The sequence below is a fragment of the Arvicanthis niloticus genome, chromosome 7 (assembly GCF_011762505.2).
Source record: "Arvicanthis niloticus isolate mArvNil1 chromosome 7, mArvNil1.pat.X, whole genome shotgun sequence".
In the NCBI taxonomy this organism is placed as follows: Eukaryota; Metazoa; Chordata; class Mammalia; order Rodentia; family Muridae; genus Arvicanthis; species Arvicanthis niloticus.
Window position 1 is genome coordinate 12,847,975 of NC_047664.1, and position 17,175 is coordinate 12,865,149.

Below are 17,175 nucleotides of genomic sequence, written 5' to 3' on the forward strand. Positions count from 1 at the left end.
GCCCCTTTGCTATTTTGTGCCTCATTCTTTCTTCGGACCTATTTGTCTACCACCCTTTCGACACCCTCACACTAGATAAGAGAGAAAGGGGGCTAGAGAGATGAGCAAAGAGCTCCCAGAATAAAGTCCTGGCGGGGAAAGTGGGCAACCTTGTACTTAGACCACTTTGAGCTAGTTGAGGGCATCAAGTTCCTTAGGGAGAGTTCAATATTCATAATCACGATATCCAAGTTGTTACTACTACTTGTACTACTGCTGATAAATCTGGTACTATTGTCCCCCCCCTTCCTCCTCCCCCTCCTCCTCCTCCTCCTCCTCCTCCTCCTCTCCCTCCTCCTCCTCCTCTCCCTCCTGCTCTTTCTTTCGTTTACTTTGGGCACAAATAGTTAACAAAACTCACTACAAAAAGCAAACAAACAACAACTCCCCCTGCCCCTTCGGGTCCTAGCATTTATATACCCTCCGATAAATCCCCAGTATTCCAAGTGGCACACAGTCGCAGAGAAATTTTCAGCAGCTGTCAAAATCATGCCGCTGCTAGAACACAAGACAAAGCAAGGTCAGCAGCCCCATACTCCGCCCACCCCCAAACCTGGGATGAAAGGGAACACATAGTCACGCTCCATTTCTGATTCTTCTTCCTCTTCTTCCTCTTTTTCCTCCTCTTCTTCCACTTCCTCCTCTCCTTCCTCTTCTTCTTCCTCCTCCTCCTCCTCCTCTTCCTCCTCCTCTTCCCCTCCTCCTCCCCCTCCTCCTCCTCTTCCTCCTCCTCCTCCTCTTCTTCCTCTTCCTCTTCCTCGTCCTCTTCTTTAATAGTACAAGACATGCTGGGTGTGCCAGGACCGTCTTGTGACCCAGAGGTGGCTCAAAGGCTGTAAAGCTCCTTCAGAAAAACAACCAGCTAGAGGAGAGAAGACCATCTCGGTTTTCTACAAGGCTTTCTTCAAAGTCAAAGGACTCCCTGGGAACCACTCTTCCCTCTGATGTCCACCCTAGATACAGTGGAAAACAACGATTTCGTCGTTACGTTTACTCTAGATGGCATGGGTGTAGCGGAATTCCACTACTGGAGACCACCTGCGCAGGGGTGTGACGCCCTGGCCGCATCTCCCTCACCCACCACCACCCCTACCTTCAGTGGGCTGCTCTACAGCCATCATGGACTCCTCTGGACCCTGCTGCAGAAGACCTTGCCTGCAGGCGCCTGCTTTGGGGACTTGGGTTTCAATTCAGAGTCCCTCTTGACAAACCCCAAGTGTAGAACAGAGCCGAATGTGCCTCTTTGCAGTCAGCACGCGCGCCCCACTCCGACCCCCCACATCCCCGGGTGGCCATCTGCTAGGGAAGGCTTGCCCGTTGTCTCTTTCGCCCAGCCTTCTCTGCCCACGCGGCTGACCCGGGGCCGGCCCAACAGTCCCTTCACGGATGCATGCCCTTTCACACGGGTGCCTCCGGGTGCCCAGGCCTCGGAGGCCTTCAGGGGGCAGGGATGGGGTGGAGTCGGGTCGGGATAAGCCCTGTCTCTGCTGCTCCCAGGATCTGCTGGCATCTCTCGCCTTGCTACCCATCGAGGTGGAGCCCAGTCCACCGCTCGGCACTCAGGATCTGACACTGTGCCCCGCGCTGACCGGTCGGCAGGCTCAGGACGGAAGGGGCCGGGCAGGGCACGCACCCGGTGGGCAAAGGTTACTTTCCCGACTCCTATCCGCCACTGCCGCCCGCGACACAAGGATCCCGAGAAACGGTGGCGTCACGACCACTCGGCTTGGCCTCTGTTCGCCCAAGCCGCTCTGGGGGGCTTGAGGGCAAATCGTGGCATGGGTCGCACACTGGCGCTCACTGCCAAGCTGGGTGCGGGAGCCACACCCCGTTCTGCTGGCTCTGCCAGGGACATCTGCCCCGCAATAACACCTGCCCTCAGGAACCCCTTCGGACCCTCTCTCTCCGTATTGGCCAAGACCAAGACCACCAGCAGCACCGTATTCCATTCTCCGACATCTCCTGTAGATTTCCCAAAGAACCAAACACACACACACACACACTCATGTTTATGTCCATGTGTTCATATGTATACATATATATGTGTTTGTGTGTGTGTACAAGTTTAGTGTGTGTGTGTGTGTGTGTGTGTAGGTTTATGTGTGTGTTAAATGAAAGAATGCGCTACTGATGTTTGAAATGGACGCTCATTTGTGACTATTCGGGCAAACGGACTGGGCCCACGAGATGCATGCGAGGCATGCTGTGCGTGTGATGCAGGTGATCCATTTGAGGCAGGTGAGGCATCTGAGGCAGGTGGGGGGCGGGCTAGCTCGAGGGTTTGTTGGAGCCCCAAGAGCAGGCGATGAGGAGATGGAGTTGTGTTGAGGCTCCCTGAGTGGACGAGTGTTTGTGATCCGGGCCGCGTGTGAGAAAGGTCGGCTTGTGATGGGGGCGGGTGAGTGGGGCTGGGCTCCAGGCTAAGCAGCGAGTGTGATCTGGAGAGGTGCCAAGTTGGTGTGTGTGAGCAGAGACTCTGGTCCGGAGTGGTAATGTAGGAAAAGGATGGGCAGCATGCAGAGAGCAATCCGGTGAGGCAGAAGACGTTGAGAGAGAGAGAGAGAGAGAGAGAGAGAGAGAGAGAGAGAGAGAGAGAGAGAGAGAGAGAGAGAGAGAGAGACAGAGACAGAGACAGAGACAGAGACAGAGACAGAGACAGAGACAGAGACAGAGACAGAGACAGAGACAGAGACAGAGACAGAGGCGGGTGTAGTTGTGGTGGGCAAAATGGTTCAGTGTTGAGAGGAGGGAGGTGGTGAGTGAAGGTGCAGAGAGAGAGAAAGAAGAGAAGCTTCCCTGACCGGGAATCGAACCCGGGCCGCGGCGGTGAGAGCGCCGAATCCTAACCACTAGACCACCAGGGAGCGTCGGCTCGACGGCCCCGGCTACGGATTCCTGGAGCCACACAGCCCCACACACAGCCTCTGGTGCCAGGGTGGCAGCCACACTGCCTGCACTGCCCGCCTGCCCGCCTGCCCGCCTGCCCGCCTGCCCGCCTGCCCGCCTGCCCGCCTGCCCGCCTGCCCGCCTGCCCGCCTGCCCGCCTGCCGCTCCAGGCCAGCCCGACGCATTGCCCGGCCCTAGGAAAAGGTCTGGCGCTTCCCCTTCGCTCGCCAGCTCAGCCTTGCGACAACTGTCGCTCAGAGGCGCCGGACTGGTCCCCCCTGGGCCCGGGATCCTGGCAAAACGTGGGCACGTTGCGTTGGCCGGGAATCGAACCCGGGTCAACTGCTTGGAAGGCAGCTATGCTCACCACTATACCACCAACGCCGCACCGCACGCACGGCGCCCACACGACGCCGCCGACTGCCACCGCACAGCGCCCAGAGCCTTCGACGCCGCCGACCGCTTCCTTCCCTGCGCGCACGCCGGGCGGCCGCCCGAAGCCCAACCACACCCACGGCTCCGCCGCCCCGCGCTCTTCCTCGCCGTCCCACGCGCGCCTCTCGCGCGCGCACGCCTGGCCTCTGGGGCGCTCTCGCCTCCTGGCTGCTGCCACCCGGCGCGCCAGCCCAGGCCAGCGCACCCGGGGCCTCCCGGGGCACGCCACCTTAACCACCGCCCGCCCCCGAGACACGCCGGGCACACGGCTCAGGCCCTGGCACGCCGGCGCACGCCGCCGCCGCCGCCGCCGCCGCCGGTGGGTTGGGACACAGCTGGAGCCCAACGTCGTCGGGGCTGGGACGGGAGGGCACCGTAGGGGCGGCGGGGAAGCGTGTTGGCAGGCGCCAGGGCGCTGGGCCAGCTGCCAGCAAAAGGGCCCGAGGGCCCCGGGGCGTCTTTGCTGGTGGCCGTGGCGCTGGGCTGGATCCTCCGGGTCCGGGTTGTGCGTGGGGAGCGTAGGCAGAAGGGTCACAGCCCCTTGGGCCGCCTAGGTGTCCAAAAAGGACGTCGTATCTCCCCGTCGGGGAATCGAACCCCGGTCTCCCGCGTGACAGGCGGGGATACTCACCACTATACTAACGAGGACGAGGACGACCTCGGGACACAGACGCCGGCCCGTCTACGACCACAGGCACGACCCACAGCCTCCGTCTCAGCCAACGCCCACCTCTCCTGCCGCACTCAACTGACCCCCACCGCCACCCCCCAAAGCTCCCGGGACCCGCGGGCCTGGGGGAACACCGTGTCGCCGGACCGTTGCCCCCCGCCGTCAGGATGGCCGAGCGGTCTAAGGCGCTGCGTTCAGGTCGCAGTCTCCCCTGGAGGCGTGGGTTCGAATCCCACTCCTGACAATTTTGCCACCTAAACACACCCCAGGGCACCCCACCCCAGGGTGCCTGCACCCCAGGGCACCCCACCCCAGAGACCGCAGCTCTGGCCTCCTTCCCGAACCTCTCCAGCGCCTCCACTCTCCTCGCCTCTCAAACTTTCTCCCGAGACAGACCTGTATGTAGACGTCTCAGCACCAACCAACCAACTTGTGCTGCCGCGGAGCGGCCGTGGGGCGGCGTCGGGGCCGTGTCCTGCTCGCTCTGTTTCACGTGGGAAAAGGTGGGGTGAGTAGGAAGCTGGTCCTGAGCACGCAGGCAAGCCAGCCAGCCAGCCAGCCTGGTGCCAGAGCCTTCTGTCCCCAGGAAACCTCCTCCACGTCCACGTCCACGTCCACGTCCACGTCCACGTCTACGTCCACGACCCTCCACCCACCACCCACAATGGCACATCCGAAAGCGTTGACGCAGCTCGTCTTGCCCGTTCCTTTCCCTCGGCCTCCTGTGGGGGACACCCATCCTGCTAGGTTGTGGTGCTCCCGGCTCCTGAACTGTACTGCAGCTGGCCTCTTGCAACGCCACTCCCTTTCCCCCCGCCCCGCCCCGCCCCGCCCCGCCCCGCCCCGCCCCACCCCACGGCGCACACCTGCCTGAGGCTTGGTGGCCCCACAGCCGCCGACCTCCCTCCCGGCCCGTTCGTCCTCCTCCTCCAGACGCATCGCTGGCCCGCAGGGGGTGTCGAAGAAGGAAATGCAGTCTGGGAGAGCCCTGAGTTTCTATCCACCATGCCTAAGCGCTGGCCTTCTCAAAGGGCCCGGTGCCCGCCCTAGATCTAACCCGCTCTCCTCGCTCGCTCGCTTCCCATTGGTGTGCACACAAAAGACACACACACTTGGACGGCGCGGGCCGGCTACCTGGTGGTGGCTTCCGAGCCAAGTAGGATTCACCCCAGGACCTCAGCCCGGAGCCCGGAATCCCCTCCCCTCCCCTCCCCTCCCCTCCCTTCCCCTACCCTCCCCTGCCCTCCCTTTTGGGTGGCCGTATTTGCCTTTCTTGTCGGGTCCATCCATCCATCCATCCATCCATCCATCCATCCATCCATCCATCTTTCCATTCATGCATCCTTCCATCCATGCATCCTTCCATCCACCCGCCCACCCACCAACCCACCAAACCACCAAACCATCCAACCATAGGCCTGTCCATCCATCCCTCCATGCATGCATCCATCCTTGCATGCATCCATCCATCCATCCATCCGTCAGTCCGTCCGTCCATCCATCCATCCATCCATCCATTATTTGGGGCCCAGGATGTGTCGGTGGGGGGGAACTGAGGTAGCCAGTCTTGGGACAGCCAGGCAGCACAGACTGTATGATCGTCAGGTGATACTTATGTTCAGTGCATGGGTGGTTCAGTGGTAGAATTCTCGCCTGCCACGCGGGAGGCCCGGGTTCGATTCCCGGCCCATGCAGAGTCCAGTCCCTTTTGGCCCTCGCGCCCCATTCCCACACCCTCACATGCACAACACCTTACTTACACTCTTGGACACACACACACACACACACACACACATGCAGAGCTCCTCACTCTGAAACACAACTACACTCATCTTCAAACCACTTCACACACTCCACACTCAGCCTACCCACTTCTCTCTACTCACCAGACTCCAGCACCAACACACATATGCCTTAGTTTACTTTTCACTTCTTTCCTTTCCATTCATTTCTTTCTTCCTTCCTTTCTTTCTTTCTTTCTTTCTTTCTTTCTTTCTTTCTTTCTTTCTTTGTTATGTGAGTACACTGTCACTGTTTCAGACACACCACAAGTGGGCAATGGATTCTGTTACAGATGGTTGTAAGCCAACGTGTGGTTGCTGGGAATTCAACTCAGGACCTCTGGAAGAGCAGTCTGTGTGCTGAACCGCTGAGCCATCTTAACCAGACACCACCATCACCTACAGGCTCCCTCCCTACAGTGCTGGACAGACTGCTTCCTCCTCTGGGATCTGGACATGGGGAACCTTGACCACTCAAATCTGTGTCTTCATCCTGCCAGAGCCCAACCTCACATCTGAGCACGCTGGCCATCTGCACTCACTTTGGCCTTTGGGACCACTGCTTGCTCTCTCTCTCTCTCTCTCTCTCTCTCTCTCTCTCTCTCTCTCTCTCTCTCTCTCTGCTGCATGGGTGGGCTTCCCAGAGTATGCACCTGCATGCCCGCACTGGCATGCATGCATGCACGTGAACACACACACACACACACACACACACTCACTCACTCACTCACTCACTCACTCACAGCACAGCCCTGAGAAACACAAGGGCACACAATTGATTCCATGGTCCTCCAGGACAAGCCCTCACTCACTGACAGGTCCCTCTGTGACCATCACTGATGTTCTCACAAGTGGTTGTCACACTGCTGCTGTTGCCACCGATGGGAGTGTAAGGGGGGAGGGGATGCCTCTGTTGGTCAGTTTTTATTTTGTTGTTGTGTTTTTGTTTGTTCGTTTGTTTGTTTGTTCTTTGCTCCTGCTCCTGCTCCTGCTCCTGCTGTTACAGCTGTTACAGCTGCTGCTGCTGGTGGTGCTAGTGGTGGTCTTTGTGGTTGTCTTATGGCTGATTCCTCTCCTCTTTCTGCTGCTGTCGCTGTTGCAAGGGGTGCTGGTCATGTATGGGGATCGTGGAAATGAAGAGGAGCTGAAGCACTCCAATTCCTGGGAGCAGGCTGCTGGAGCAATGTCCAGGGTCTCATAGCTCTTTCTGAGTAAATTCCAGGACCGAGTCTTAGTTGTGGTGCCTCTTGTGACCCACCTCGGCTACCAAAAGTCATTCTTGGGGTGAGAATGGTTTATTTCTTCTCATAGCTCACGAGTGCCACGCTGGGAGAAGTGGGGAGGAGTGCAGGTGGGAAGGGGGACCTGGGTACAGGTGCTGTGGTGTCAGGGGCCTTGGGAACTTCCTGGTTGGAGGGCCCTTTGGACACAGAGGCAGGAACTGAGCATCCTTTGGCGAGATGGGCTCCAAGGCAGGCTGCTTCTCGCCTCACCTCCACAGGACAGTCTATGCTGTGCTGTCTTTAGGGACCACGCCCCTGACACAGGGAGGGAGGAGCCAAGCCTGGGCTGCTCACAATGACCCCCTCCCGCCCCTTTGCTATTTTGTGCCTCATTCTTTCTTCGGACCTATTTGTCTACCACCCTTTCGACACCCTCACACTAGATAAGAGAGAAAGGGGGCTAGAGAGATGAGCAAAGAGCTCCCAGAATAAAGTCCTGGCGGGGAAAGTGGGCAACCTTGTACTTAGACCACTTTGAGCTAGTTGAGGGCATCAAGTTCCTTAGGGAGAGTTCAATATTCATAATCACGATATCCAAGTTGTTACTACTACTTGTACTACTGCTGATAAATCTGGTACTATTGTCCCCCCCCTTCCTCCTCTCCCTCCTCCTCCTCCTCCTCCTCCTCCTCTCCCTCCTCCTCCTCCTCTCCCTCCTGCTCTTTCTTTCGTTTACTTTGGGCACAAATAGTTAACAAAACTCACTACAAAAAGCAAACAAACAACAACTCCCCCTGCCCCTTCGGGTCCTAGCATTTATATACCCTCCGATAAATCCCCAGTATTCCAAGTGGCACACAGTCGCAGAGAAATTTTCAGCAGCTGTCAAAATCATGCCGCTGCTAGAACACAAGACAAAGCAAGGTCAGCAGCCCCATACTCCGCCCACCCCCAAACCTGGGATGAAAGGGAACACATAGTCACGCTCCATTTCTGATTCTTCTTCCTCTTCTTCCTCTTTTTCCTCCTCTTCTTCCACTTCCTCCTCTCCTTCCTCTTCTTCTTCCTCCTCCTCCTCCTCCTCTTCCTCCTCCTCTTCCCCTCCTCCTCCCCCTCCTCCTCCTCTTCCTCCTCCTCCTCCTCTTCTTCCTCTTCCTCTTCCTCGTCCTCTTCTTTAATAGTACAAGACATGCTGGGTGTGCCAGGACCGTCTTGTGACCCAGAGGTGGCTCAAAGGCTGTAAAGCTCCTTCAGAAAAACAACCAGCTAGAGGAGAGAAGACCATCTCGGTTTTCTACAAGGCTTTCTTCAAAGTCAAAGGACTCCCTGGGAACCACTCTTCCCTCTGATGTCCACCCTAGATACAGTGGAAAACAACGATTTCGTCGTTACGTTTACTCTAGATGGCATGGGTGTAGCGGAATTCCACTACTGGAGACCACCTGCGCAGGGGTGTGACGCCCTGGCCGCATCTCCCTCACCCACCACCACCCCTACCTTCAGTGGGCTGCTCTACAGCCATCATGGACTCCTCTGGACCCTGCTGCAGAAGACCTTGCCTGCAGGCGCCTGCTTTGGGGACTTGGGTTTCAATTCAGAGTCCCTCTTGACAAACCCCAAGTGTAGAACAGAGCCGAATGTGCCTCTTTGCAGTCAGCACGCGCGCCCCACTCCGACCCCCCACATCCCCGGGTGGCCATCTGCTAGGGAAGGCTTGCCCGTTGTCTCTTTCGCCCAGCCTTCTCTCCCCACGCGGCTGACCCGGGGCCGGCCCAACAGTCCCTTCCCGGATGCATGCCCTTTCACACGGGTGCCTCCGGGTGCCCAGGCCTCGGAGGCCTTCAGGGGGCAGGGATGGGGTGGAGTCGGGTCGGGATAAGCCCTGTCTCTGCTGCTCCCAGGATCTGCTGGCATCTCTCGCCTTGCTACCCATCGAGGTGGAGCCCAGTCCACCGCTCGGCACTCAGGATCTGACACTGTGCCCCGCGCTGACCGGTCGGCAGGCTCAGGACGGAAGGGGCCGGGCAGGGCACGCACCCGGTGGGCAAAGGTTACTTTCCCGACTCCTATCCGCCACTGCCGCCCGCGACACAAGGATCCCGAGAAACGGTGGCGTCACGACCACTCGGCTTGGCCTCTGTTCGCCCAAGCCGCTCTGGGGGGCTTGAGGGCAAATCGTGGCATGGGTCGCACACTGGCGCTCACTGCCAAGCTGGGTGCGGGAGCCACACCCCGTTCTGCTGGCTCTGCCAGGGACATCTGCCCCGCAATAACACCTGCCCTCAGGAACCCCTTCGGACCCTCTCTCTCCGTATTGGCCAAGACCAAGACCACCAGCAGCACCGTATTCCATTCTCCGACATCTCCTGTAGATTTCCCAAAGAACCAAACACACACACACACACTCATGTTTATGTCCATGTGTTCATATGTATACATATATATGTGTTTGTGTGTGTGTACAAGTTTAGTGTGTGTGTGTGTGTGTGTGTGTGTGTAGGTTTATGTGTGTGTTAAATGAAAGAATGCGCTACTGATGTTTGAAATGGACGCTCATTTGTGACTATTCGGGCAAACGGACTGGGCCCACGAGATGCATGCGAGGCATGCTGTGCGTGTGATGCAGGTGATCCATTTGAGGCAGGTGAGGCATCTGAGGCAGGTGGGGGGCGGGCTAGCTCGAGGGTTTGTTGGAGCCCCAAGAGCAGGCGATGAGGAGATGGAGTTGTGTTGAGGCTCCCCGAGTGGACGAGTGTTTGTGATCCGGGCCGCGTGTGAGAAAGGTCGGCTTGTGATGGGGGCGGGTGAGTGGGGCTGGGCTCCAGGCTAAGCAGCGAGTGTGATCTGGAGAGGTGCCAAGTTGGTGTGTGTGAGCAGAGACTCTGGTCCGGAGTGGTAATGTAGGAAAAGGATGGGCAGCATGCAGAGAGCAATCCGGTGAGGCAGAAGACGTTGAGAGAGAGAGAGAGAGAGAGAGAGAGAGAGAGAGAGAGAGACAGAGACAGAGACAGAGACAGAGACAGAGAGACAGAGAGAGAGAGAGAGAGAGAGAGAGAGACAGAGACAGAGACAGAGACAGAGACAGAGACAGAGACAGAGACAGAGACAGAGACAGAGACAGAGACAGAGACAGAGGCGGGTGTAGTTGTGGTGGGCAAAATGGTTCAGTGTTGAGAGGAGGGAGGTGGTGAGTGAAGGTGCAGAGAGAGAGAAAGAAGAGAAGCTTCCCTGACCGGGAATCGAACCCGGGCCGCGGCGGTGAGAGCGCCGAATCCTAACCACTAGACCACCAGGGAGCGTCGGCTCGACGGCCCCGGCTACGGATTCCTGGAGCCACACAGCCCCACACACACAGCCTCTGGTGCCAGGGTGGCAGCCACACTGCCTGCACTGCCCGCCTGCCCGCCTGCCCGCCTGCCCGCCTGCCCGCCTGCCCGCCTGCCCGCCTGCCCGCCTGCCGCTCCAGGCCAGCCCGACGCATTGCCCGGCCCTAGGAAAAGGTCTGGCGCTTCCCCTTCGCTCGCCAGCTCAGCCTTGCGACAACTGTCGCTCAGAGGCGCCGGACTGGTCCCCCCTGGGCCCGGGATCCTGGCAAAACGTGGGCACGTTGCGTTGGCCGGGAATCGAACCCGGGTCAACTGCTTGGAAGGCAGCTATGCTCACCACTATACCACCAACGCCGCACCGCACGCACGGCGCCCACACGACGCCGCCGACTGCCACCGCACAGCGCCCAGAGCCTTCGACGCCGCCGACCGCTTCCTTCCCTGCGCGCACGCCGGGCGGCCGCCCGAAGCCCAACCACACCCACGGCTCCGCCGCCCCGCGCTCTTCCTCGCCGTCCCACGCGCGCCTCTCGCGCGCGCACGCCTGGCCTCTGGGGCGCTCTCGCCTCCTGGCTGCTGCCACCCGGCGCGCCAGCCCAGGCCAGCGCACCCGGGGCCTCCCGGGGCACGCCACCTTAACCACCGCCCGCCCCCGAGACACGCCGGGCACACGGCTCAGGCCCTGGCACGCCGGCGCACGCCGCCGCCGCCGCCGCCGCCGCCGCCGGTGGGTTGGGACACAGCTGGAGCCCAACGTCGTCGGGGCTGGGACGGGAGGGCACCGTAGGGGCGGCGGGGAAGCGTGTTGGCAGGCGCCAGGGCGCTGGGCCAGCTGCCAGCAAAAGGGCCCGAGGGCCCCGGGGCGTCTTTGCTGGTGGCCGTGGCGCTGGGCTGGATCCTCCGGGTCCGGGTTGTGCGTGGGGAGCGTAGGCAGAAGGGTCACAGCCCCTTGGGCCGCCTAGGTGTCCAAAAAGGACGTCGTATCTCCCCGTCGGGGAATCGAACCCCGGTCTCCCGCGTGACAGGCGGGGATACTCACCACTATACTAACGAGGACGAGGACGACCTGGGAACACAGACGCCGGCCCGTCTACGACCACAGGCACGACCCACAGCCTCCGTCTCAGCCAACGCCCACCTCTCCTGCCGCACTCAACTGACCCCCACCGCCACCCCCCAAAGCTCCCGGGACCCGCGGGCCTGGGGGAACACCGTGTCGCCGGACCGTTGCCGTGGGTGTGGTTGGGCTTCGGGCGGCCGCCCGGCGTGCGCGCAGGGAAGGAAGCGGTCGGCGGCGTCGAAGGCTCTGGGCGCTGTGCGGTGGCAGTCGGCGGCGTCGTGTGGGCGCCGTGCGTGCGGTGCGGCGTTGGTGGTATAGTGGTGAGCATAGCTGCCTTCCAAGCAGTTGACCCGGGTTCGATTCCCGGCCAACGCAACGTGCCCACGTTTTGCCAGGATCCCGGGCCCAGGGGGGACCAGTCCGGCGCCTCTGAGCGACAGTTGTCGCAAGGCTGAGCTGGCGAGCGAAGGGGAAGCGCCAGACCTTTTCCTAGGGCCGGGCAATGCGTCGGGCTGGCCTGGAGCGGCAGGCGGGCAGGCGGGCAGGCGGGTAGGGCAGGCAGTGTGGCTGCCACCCTGGCACCACAGGCTGTGTGGCTCCAGGAATCCGTAGCCAGGTCCATCGGCCTACCCTCCCTAGTGGTCTAGTGCTTAGGATTTAGCGCTCTCACCGTAGCGGCCCCGGTTCGATTCCCAGTCAGGAAATCCTCTCTTCTTTCTCTCTGCACCTTCACTCACCACCTCCCTCCTCACAACAGTGATCCATTTTGACTCTCTCTCTCCCCCCCATCCCCCTTCTGCCTCACGGGATCGCTCTCTGCATGCTGCCCATCCTTTTCCTACATTACAGGACCAGAGTCTCTGCTCACACACACCAACTTGGCACCTCTCCAGATCAGACTTGCTGCTTAGCCTGGAGCTCAGCCCCACTCAAAAGCTCAATGAATCAAGTTATTCTCTAAAAGATAAGTATCATGTTCACTTTTATTTGTGGATTCTAGCTTTTATGTAGATACATAAAATCGTGTTTGTGTGTGTAACATGATGTAGGAGCAGAACTCCTCAGGCGTACAAGAGGACTAACAGGAAGACAAGAGAGGGTTAGAATGTAAGAGTTTGTGCTGAAACTACATTATATGCTTGTGTTAAATGCCATATTGAGTTCAATATTTTATTGCCTCAGTAGTAACAATTTGTATGAAACACGAAATTTAAGTGTTACATTAGTAAGTGATGCATATATTTATGAGAATGGCTCCTTTTAACAACTCAATAACCTTTAAAATACAATGCCCTCTTTTCCAATGTTCAGTTTAAACCCATTGACAGTGAACTTTCTTCACGATTTCATTATGTTAGACAAAGAGTGTAAATTAGTACCTTATAATGACTTCAGATAAACTTATGTCATCTACACAGGAAAGCCGTGAGGAGGACATGCACACCGTTTGATGATAAGAGGGGTATAAGCAGATGCCTTCAAGGTCTTGTTGTACCAATGGCAATCCCCATCTGCACTGTTTCACCTCTTTACTACTCAGCCCAGACACAAAGAAATCACACCAGTCTTTACTAGTTGTCCCAATTTAACTCTCTTTATAAACCCAGGTGCCATGACTCACATCTGTAACCCCAGCATGCAGAGGTGGGCTGCAGTGACTCACATCTGTAACCCCAGCATGCAGAGGTGGGCTGCAGTGACTCACATCTGTAACCCCAGCATGCAGAGGTGGACTGCAGTGACTCACATCTGTAACCCCAGCATGCAGAGGTGGACTGCAGTGAGTTCCAGGCCAGCCAGGGCTACACAGCTCCAGAGCAGCATCAGCCATATTAAGGACCATTTCACAAAAGTGTCCCCCGCTTCAGAAAAAGCCATCATAAATGCACATATACTGGAGTGATACACAGAATATGCAATTGCTTGGCTAGAGAATGTCCATCAGCTATTACCTGTACTTCCGGTATCCTTTATAAATAGGAGGCTGGGTTTTTTGCTTTCTTCAGGTAACCTTAGACAAAGAATTAGCAGACACAGTTCATCTTTTTCCCTCATCCTCACTGATTCAGAAGTCTATAAGCACTTGACTTTAGCTTGGCAGAGGGTTTCTCTACAATGATTAAAAAAAAAAAAAAAGAATGAGCCAGGCAGTGGTGGCGCACGCCTTTAATCCCAGCACTTGGGAGGCAGGGGCAGGCGGATTTCTGAGTTCGAGGCCAGCCTGGTCTACAGAGTGAGTTCCAGGATAGCCAGAACGACACAGAGAACCCCTGTCTACAAAAACAAAAACAAAACAAAACAAAAAAAGGACCAAGAAAAATTGTGAAATTGGTTAATTTTAACTACACATATTTTAAATTCCTTAACCTTCTGCAGAAATCAAAACCATAAAAACCTCAAAGACAAACTAAGGGACCTAGAAGGGAGGTGAGTTACATTTTCTTTCCTTTCTTCTGTCTAGGAGGGGTCACTGCACGTACGTACGTGTGTGTGTGTGTGTGTGTGTGTGTGTGTGTGTGTGTGTGTGCGTGCATGTGCAAAGAGTCTCTCTTACACATGCTTGCACACACAAACACATACAGAGACACACACACACACACAAAACTTCTTTGAGGACTCACCCATATCCTAGGCTGGCCTCTAACTGGCTACGTACCTGGGGGTAGCCTTGAATTTGTGATCCTCCTGCCTCTATCTTTAATTTTTTAAATATCTGCTATTTTCTTTTGAAATCAAACACTTAAATGTCATTGCCTTTGTTTCTATATGAGAATTCCTTAAAAGATTAGCATAGTCACCAGTTAAAAAATGTCCTTCAATTAACATTTTATTCACCAAAGCAACTCTACAAGATCACTTAAAATTGACACCCAATTTATTCAAAGTAATTCTTCATTAAAAATATAACATGCTGACCTCATTGTGAACTACTGATGTTAATGCAGTAGAGGCTGTACCATATGTCACAGAAAAAAAAAAGCATGCACAATCAGTTCCATTTAATTAAAATGGCAGGATTTTATTAGACAAAATCATCGTTTATTTGCTGCAAGGCATTATGTGCCAATGATCATTTGTCATTTAATAAAGCAGTAACAATGAAAAATAGATTAAGAAGAAAAGACAAAAGCAAAAACCCAGCAATTGGGCCTTGAAGGTGAGAGAAAAAGAGAAAACAAACCAAAAAAAGAAAAAAAAAAGGGCATGCTTATATAACTATTATGACAGCTTGTACAAGTTGTCAAATATGACCGTATTTAACTAAAAACACAGCTTCCTCCCAAGGGAATGTGTTCCTGAGATGCCTGAGGTCTCCACGGGCTCTCATCAGAATGCAGGAGTTTTCAAATAACTGCCTCAAGCTATACGAAGACCTAAGTAATAGACCTCCTGGTCTCAGCTTTACCCACATGTAACTCCTGACACAATTATATGTGCCTGGAAAACCAGGCATACGCATCCATCCACTGAAGAGATAAGCCAATGTGTTTAACTTTCTTGGTTTCTCCAGTACTTAGCTGTGAGCACTCGGGCCTCTACAGTTGCCCTCCTGTCCTCACAGCTGGCAGGACTCAGAATCCAGGAGAATCTCACTCTGTGCATTGCTAGCCTGGGAGAAGACAGAGCTTCAGAGTGCAGCTCCTAAGACGCTTGTCGCCTCTTCACTACTGTAGAGTAAGAACCTCACCAGCCAGGGACTGTCTGTATTGACTTTCAGGCCTTCAAAAATAAGACCACAATGATAACTTATGGGAAAGAAGGGTTTTATAATACATTTGGACACAAAAACAAAATACATTAAAAGATACATTCTTTTAAAGCATTCTACATACACTTGTCTATAAACAAAAACAAAACCCGATACAAAGTTTGAAAAATAAAAGTCGTTTTACTTCAAAAATAAAATTGTAAAATTCTGGAATACCTTTTAAAAATAAAATTTTAAAATTCTGGAATATCTTTATTAAACAGAACTATCAGAATTTCTGCCTGGTTTTCAATACCTAACTTTATATCCTCACCAAACTAGACTTGAGTGTAAAGAAGAGCTTGTCTTCCCAGTCAGTCATCATGACGTCCATCTTTTTATGCTTCTTTCAAGAGCCTATCAGAGATGGGCCCCGCTGATCTACCCAATCACAGGTTTCGGGCAAGAGATGAAGGCTTGTCTCCTGTAGAAACCAGCCTATCATGACAATAACACCCTAGTACCTTCTTCTTAAGGCTAATTTACAAACCACTAGATAACTCATTTGATCATGTTTGATTTTTCTTGACTCGAGGTTTAGATAAAACAGTTGTAAAAATTCACAAGGCAGTATTCTGAGGTCCTTATTTCAACCATGATCTAAAAACACATCCAGATATTAAGCAAGAAAAGCATTATATTAATGTGATATAGTTGACTATTGGTGACTAACAGGAACAAAGTTGCTCTCTTATTCTGGAGCTGAATGAAGCCTGGCTATTATAATTAGCATTAAATTACCAAAATGTACAGCATTCTTTCTCTATAGATAGTGTTGTATGAATGCCCTTTCAGGTTTCTTTATTAATATTCTAAGTGTAGTAAAATACTTCTAAAGATGACGTAAAGTTGTTTATGCTGTGTATGCCTTTGAGTTTAGATGTGTTCTTGTCTTTGCAAACTAAAAATGGGGCGTCTTTTGCCAAAAAGTATAAAGAAAGAATGAACCTAGGAGATGAGAGATCAACAATGTGACTGACTTTTTATGTTCTTAAAAAAAAAAGTTACCCCTGGATTTACATGTGAAAATGCAAGAGTATCAACACCTCATAAAAATGTTTGAATTAGAAATGAGAACAGATTATAACATGGAGGAAAATTTCCTCTTTATTAACATTAAAGATACTCATCCCTAAATAAAATAATAACAATGGTATATAATTCAAAAGCACAGATGTTATAAATTCTTCCTGAGAAGTTTATGGATTCTATCCTTATCTTCTAGCACAGGTGAACATGAATCCTAAGTAGAAAGATGTCACATCCAGCACCACAGCAGTGTCACAGTTTATTTGCAAAATAATATAGAAAATGGTCAGGTAAACAAATGGTACACAACAAAGTACACTGGAAATAAAATTGAGTAAGGCAAGACGAACAAGGGTCACAGCGTTGGGAAAGAGGCACACTGGGAAACCCAGCTGTAAACATTTACACTTCCTATTTCCCCAAATCCAAACAACCACACAAGCCATCTTTTGTGACTAAACAGAATTAAAAGACCTGTGTCAGGTGGCCTCGCTGATTGCTCCATCATGATTAGCTGCTGGTTCTAGAATCTCATTCATTCTCAAAACGTCTTCATAGAGCAAATAGCTCTGCAGACTTCTGGGAAGTGGCAGCTGATGGATGAAGATGGCAGAATGAAGGCGCTCTGCTTTTAGACTGGCCCGAATCTCCAAACGACAAAGATGGCTTAGGCTTGGAACAGAGGCTGGAGAAACAAAGAAATATAATTTTGACTATGAGTGGACTGAATAAACGGCTGGGTAAGCAAGAGCTCTGGCTGTGAGAGCATGACACAGGATCTGAGTTTGAACTTCAGAAACCATGGAATAGCCACAGTGGCAGTCAGCACTTCTGACCCAGCACTGTAATGACGAAGACAGGAGCATCAGTGTGGCTTGACGGCTACCAATCTACCTCCAGATTCAGTGAGAATCCCTGTATTAAGGCAGAGTGATTCACTAACATCCTCCTGTGGCCCCCAACATGTACACACTATCA

At 54.1% G+C, this 17,175-nt stretch overlaps 1 protein-coding gene and 9 non-coding genes across 12 annotated transcripts in view; 3 read left to right on the plus strand and 7 right to left on the minus strand.

The window, feature by feature from the left end:
* Positions 1–2,831: 2,831 nt before the first annotated feature.
* On the minus strand, positions 2,832–2,903 carry Trnae-cuc (transfer RNA glutamic acid (anticodon CUC)). Its single transcript has one exon. It is a non-coding gene; the product is annotated as a tRNA-Glu (tRNA).
* Positions 2,904–3,237: 334 nt separating this feature from the next.
* Trnag-ucc (transfer RNA glycine (anticodon UCC)) lies at positions 3,238–3,309 on the minus strand. The gene has a single exon. It is a non-coding gene; the product is annotated as a tRNA-Gly (tRNA).
* Positions 3,310–3,936: 627 nt separating this feature from the next.
* On the minus strand, positions 3,937–4,008 carry Trnad-guc (transfer RNA aspartic acid (anticodon GUC)). The gene has a single exon. It is a non-coding gene; the product is annotated as a tRNA-Asp (tRNA).
* A 183-nt stretch (positions 4,009–4,191) lies between these two features.
* Positions 4,192–4,274, plus strand: Trnal-cag (transfer RNA leucine (anticodon CAG)). The gene has a single exon. It is a non-coding gene; the product is annotated as a tRNA-Leu (tRNA).
* A 1,379-nt stretch (positions 4,275–5,653) lies between these two features.
* On the plus strand, positions 5,654–5,724 carry Trnag-gcc (transfer RNA glycine (anticodon GCC)). Its single transcript has one exon. It is a non-coding gene; the product is annotated as a tRNA-Gly (tRNA).
* Positions 5,725–10,258: 4,534 nt separating this feature from the next.
* Trnae-cuc (transfer RNA glutamic acid (anticodon CUC)) lies at positions 10,259–10,330 on the minus strand. Its single transcript has one exon. It is a non-coding gene; the product is annotated as a tRNA-Glu (tRNA).
* A 312-nt stretch (positions 10,331–10,642) lies between these two features.
* Positions 10,643–10,714, minus strand: Trnag-ucc (transfer RNA glycine (anticodon UCC)). The gene has a single exon. It is a non-coding gene; the product is annotated as a tRNA-Gly (tRNA).
* A 630-nt stretch (positions 10,715–11,344) lies between these two features.
* Positions 11,345–11,416, minus strand: Trnad-guc (transfer RNA aspartic acid (anticodon GUC)). The gene has a single exon. It is a non-coding gene; the product is annotated as a tRNA-Asp (tRNA).
* A 307-nt stretch (positions 11,417–11,723) lies between these two features.
* Trnag-ucc (transfer RNA glycine (anticodon UCC)) lies at positions 11,724–11,795 on the plus strand. The gene has a single exon. It is a non-coding gene; the product is annotated as a tRNA-Gly (tRNA).
* Positions 11,796–12,385: 590 nt separating this feature from the next.
* Asb3 (ankyrin repeat and SOCS box containing 3) overlaps positions 12,386–17,175 on the minus strand; it is a 96,381-nt gene continuing 91,591 nt past the window's right edge. For all 3 annotated transcript variants that reach the window (XM_034509265.2, XM_076937951.1, XM_076937953.1), the window contains one exon: positions 12,386–16,882. In XM_034509265.2, coding sequence (XP_034365156.1) covers positions 16,677–16,882 — 206 coding nt within the window. In that variant the 3' untranslated portion in view covers positions 12,386–16,676. The remainder of the gene's footprint in view (positions 16,883–17,175) is intronic.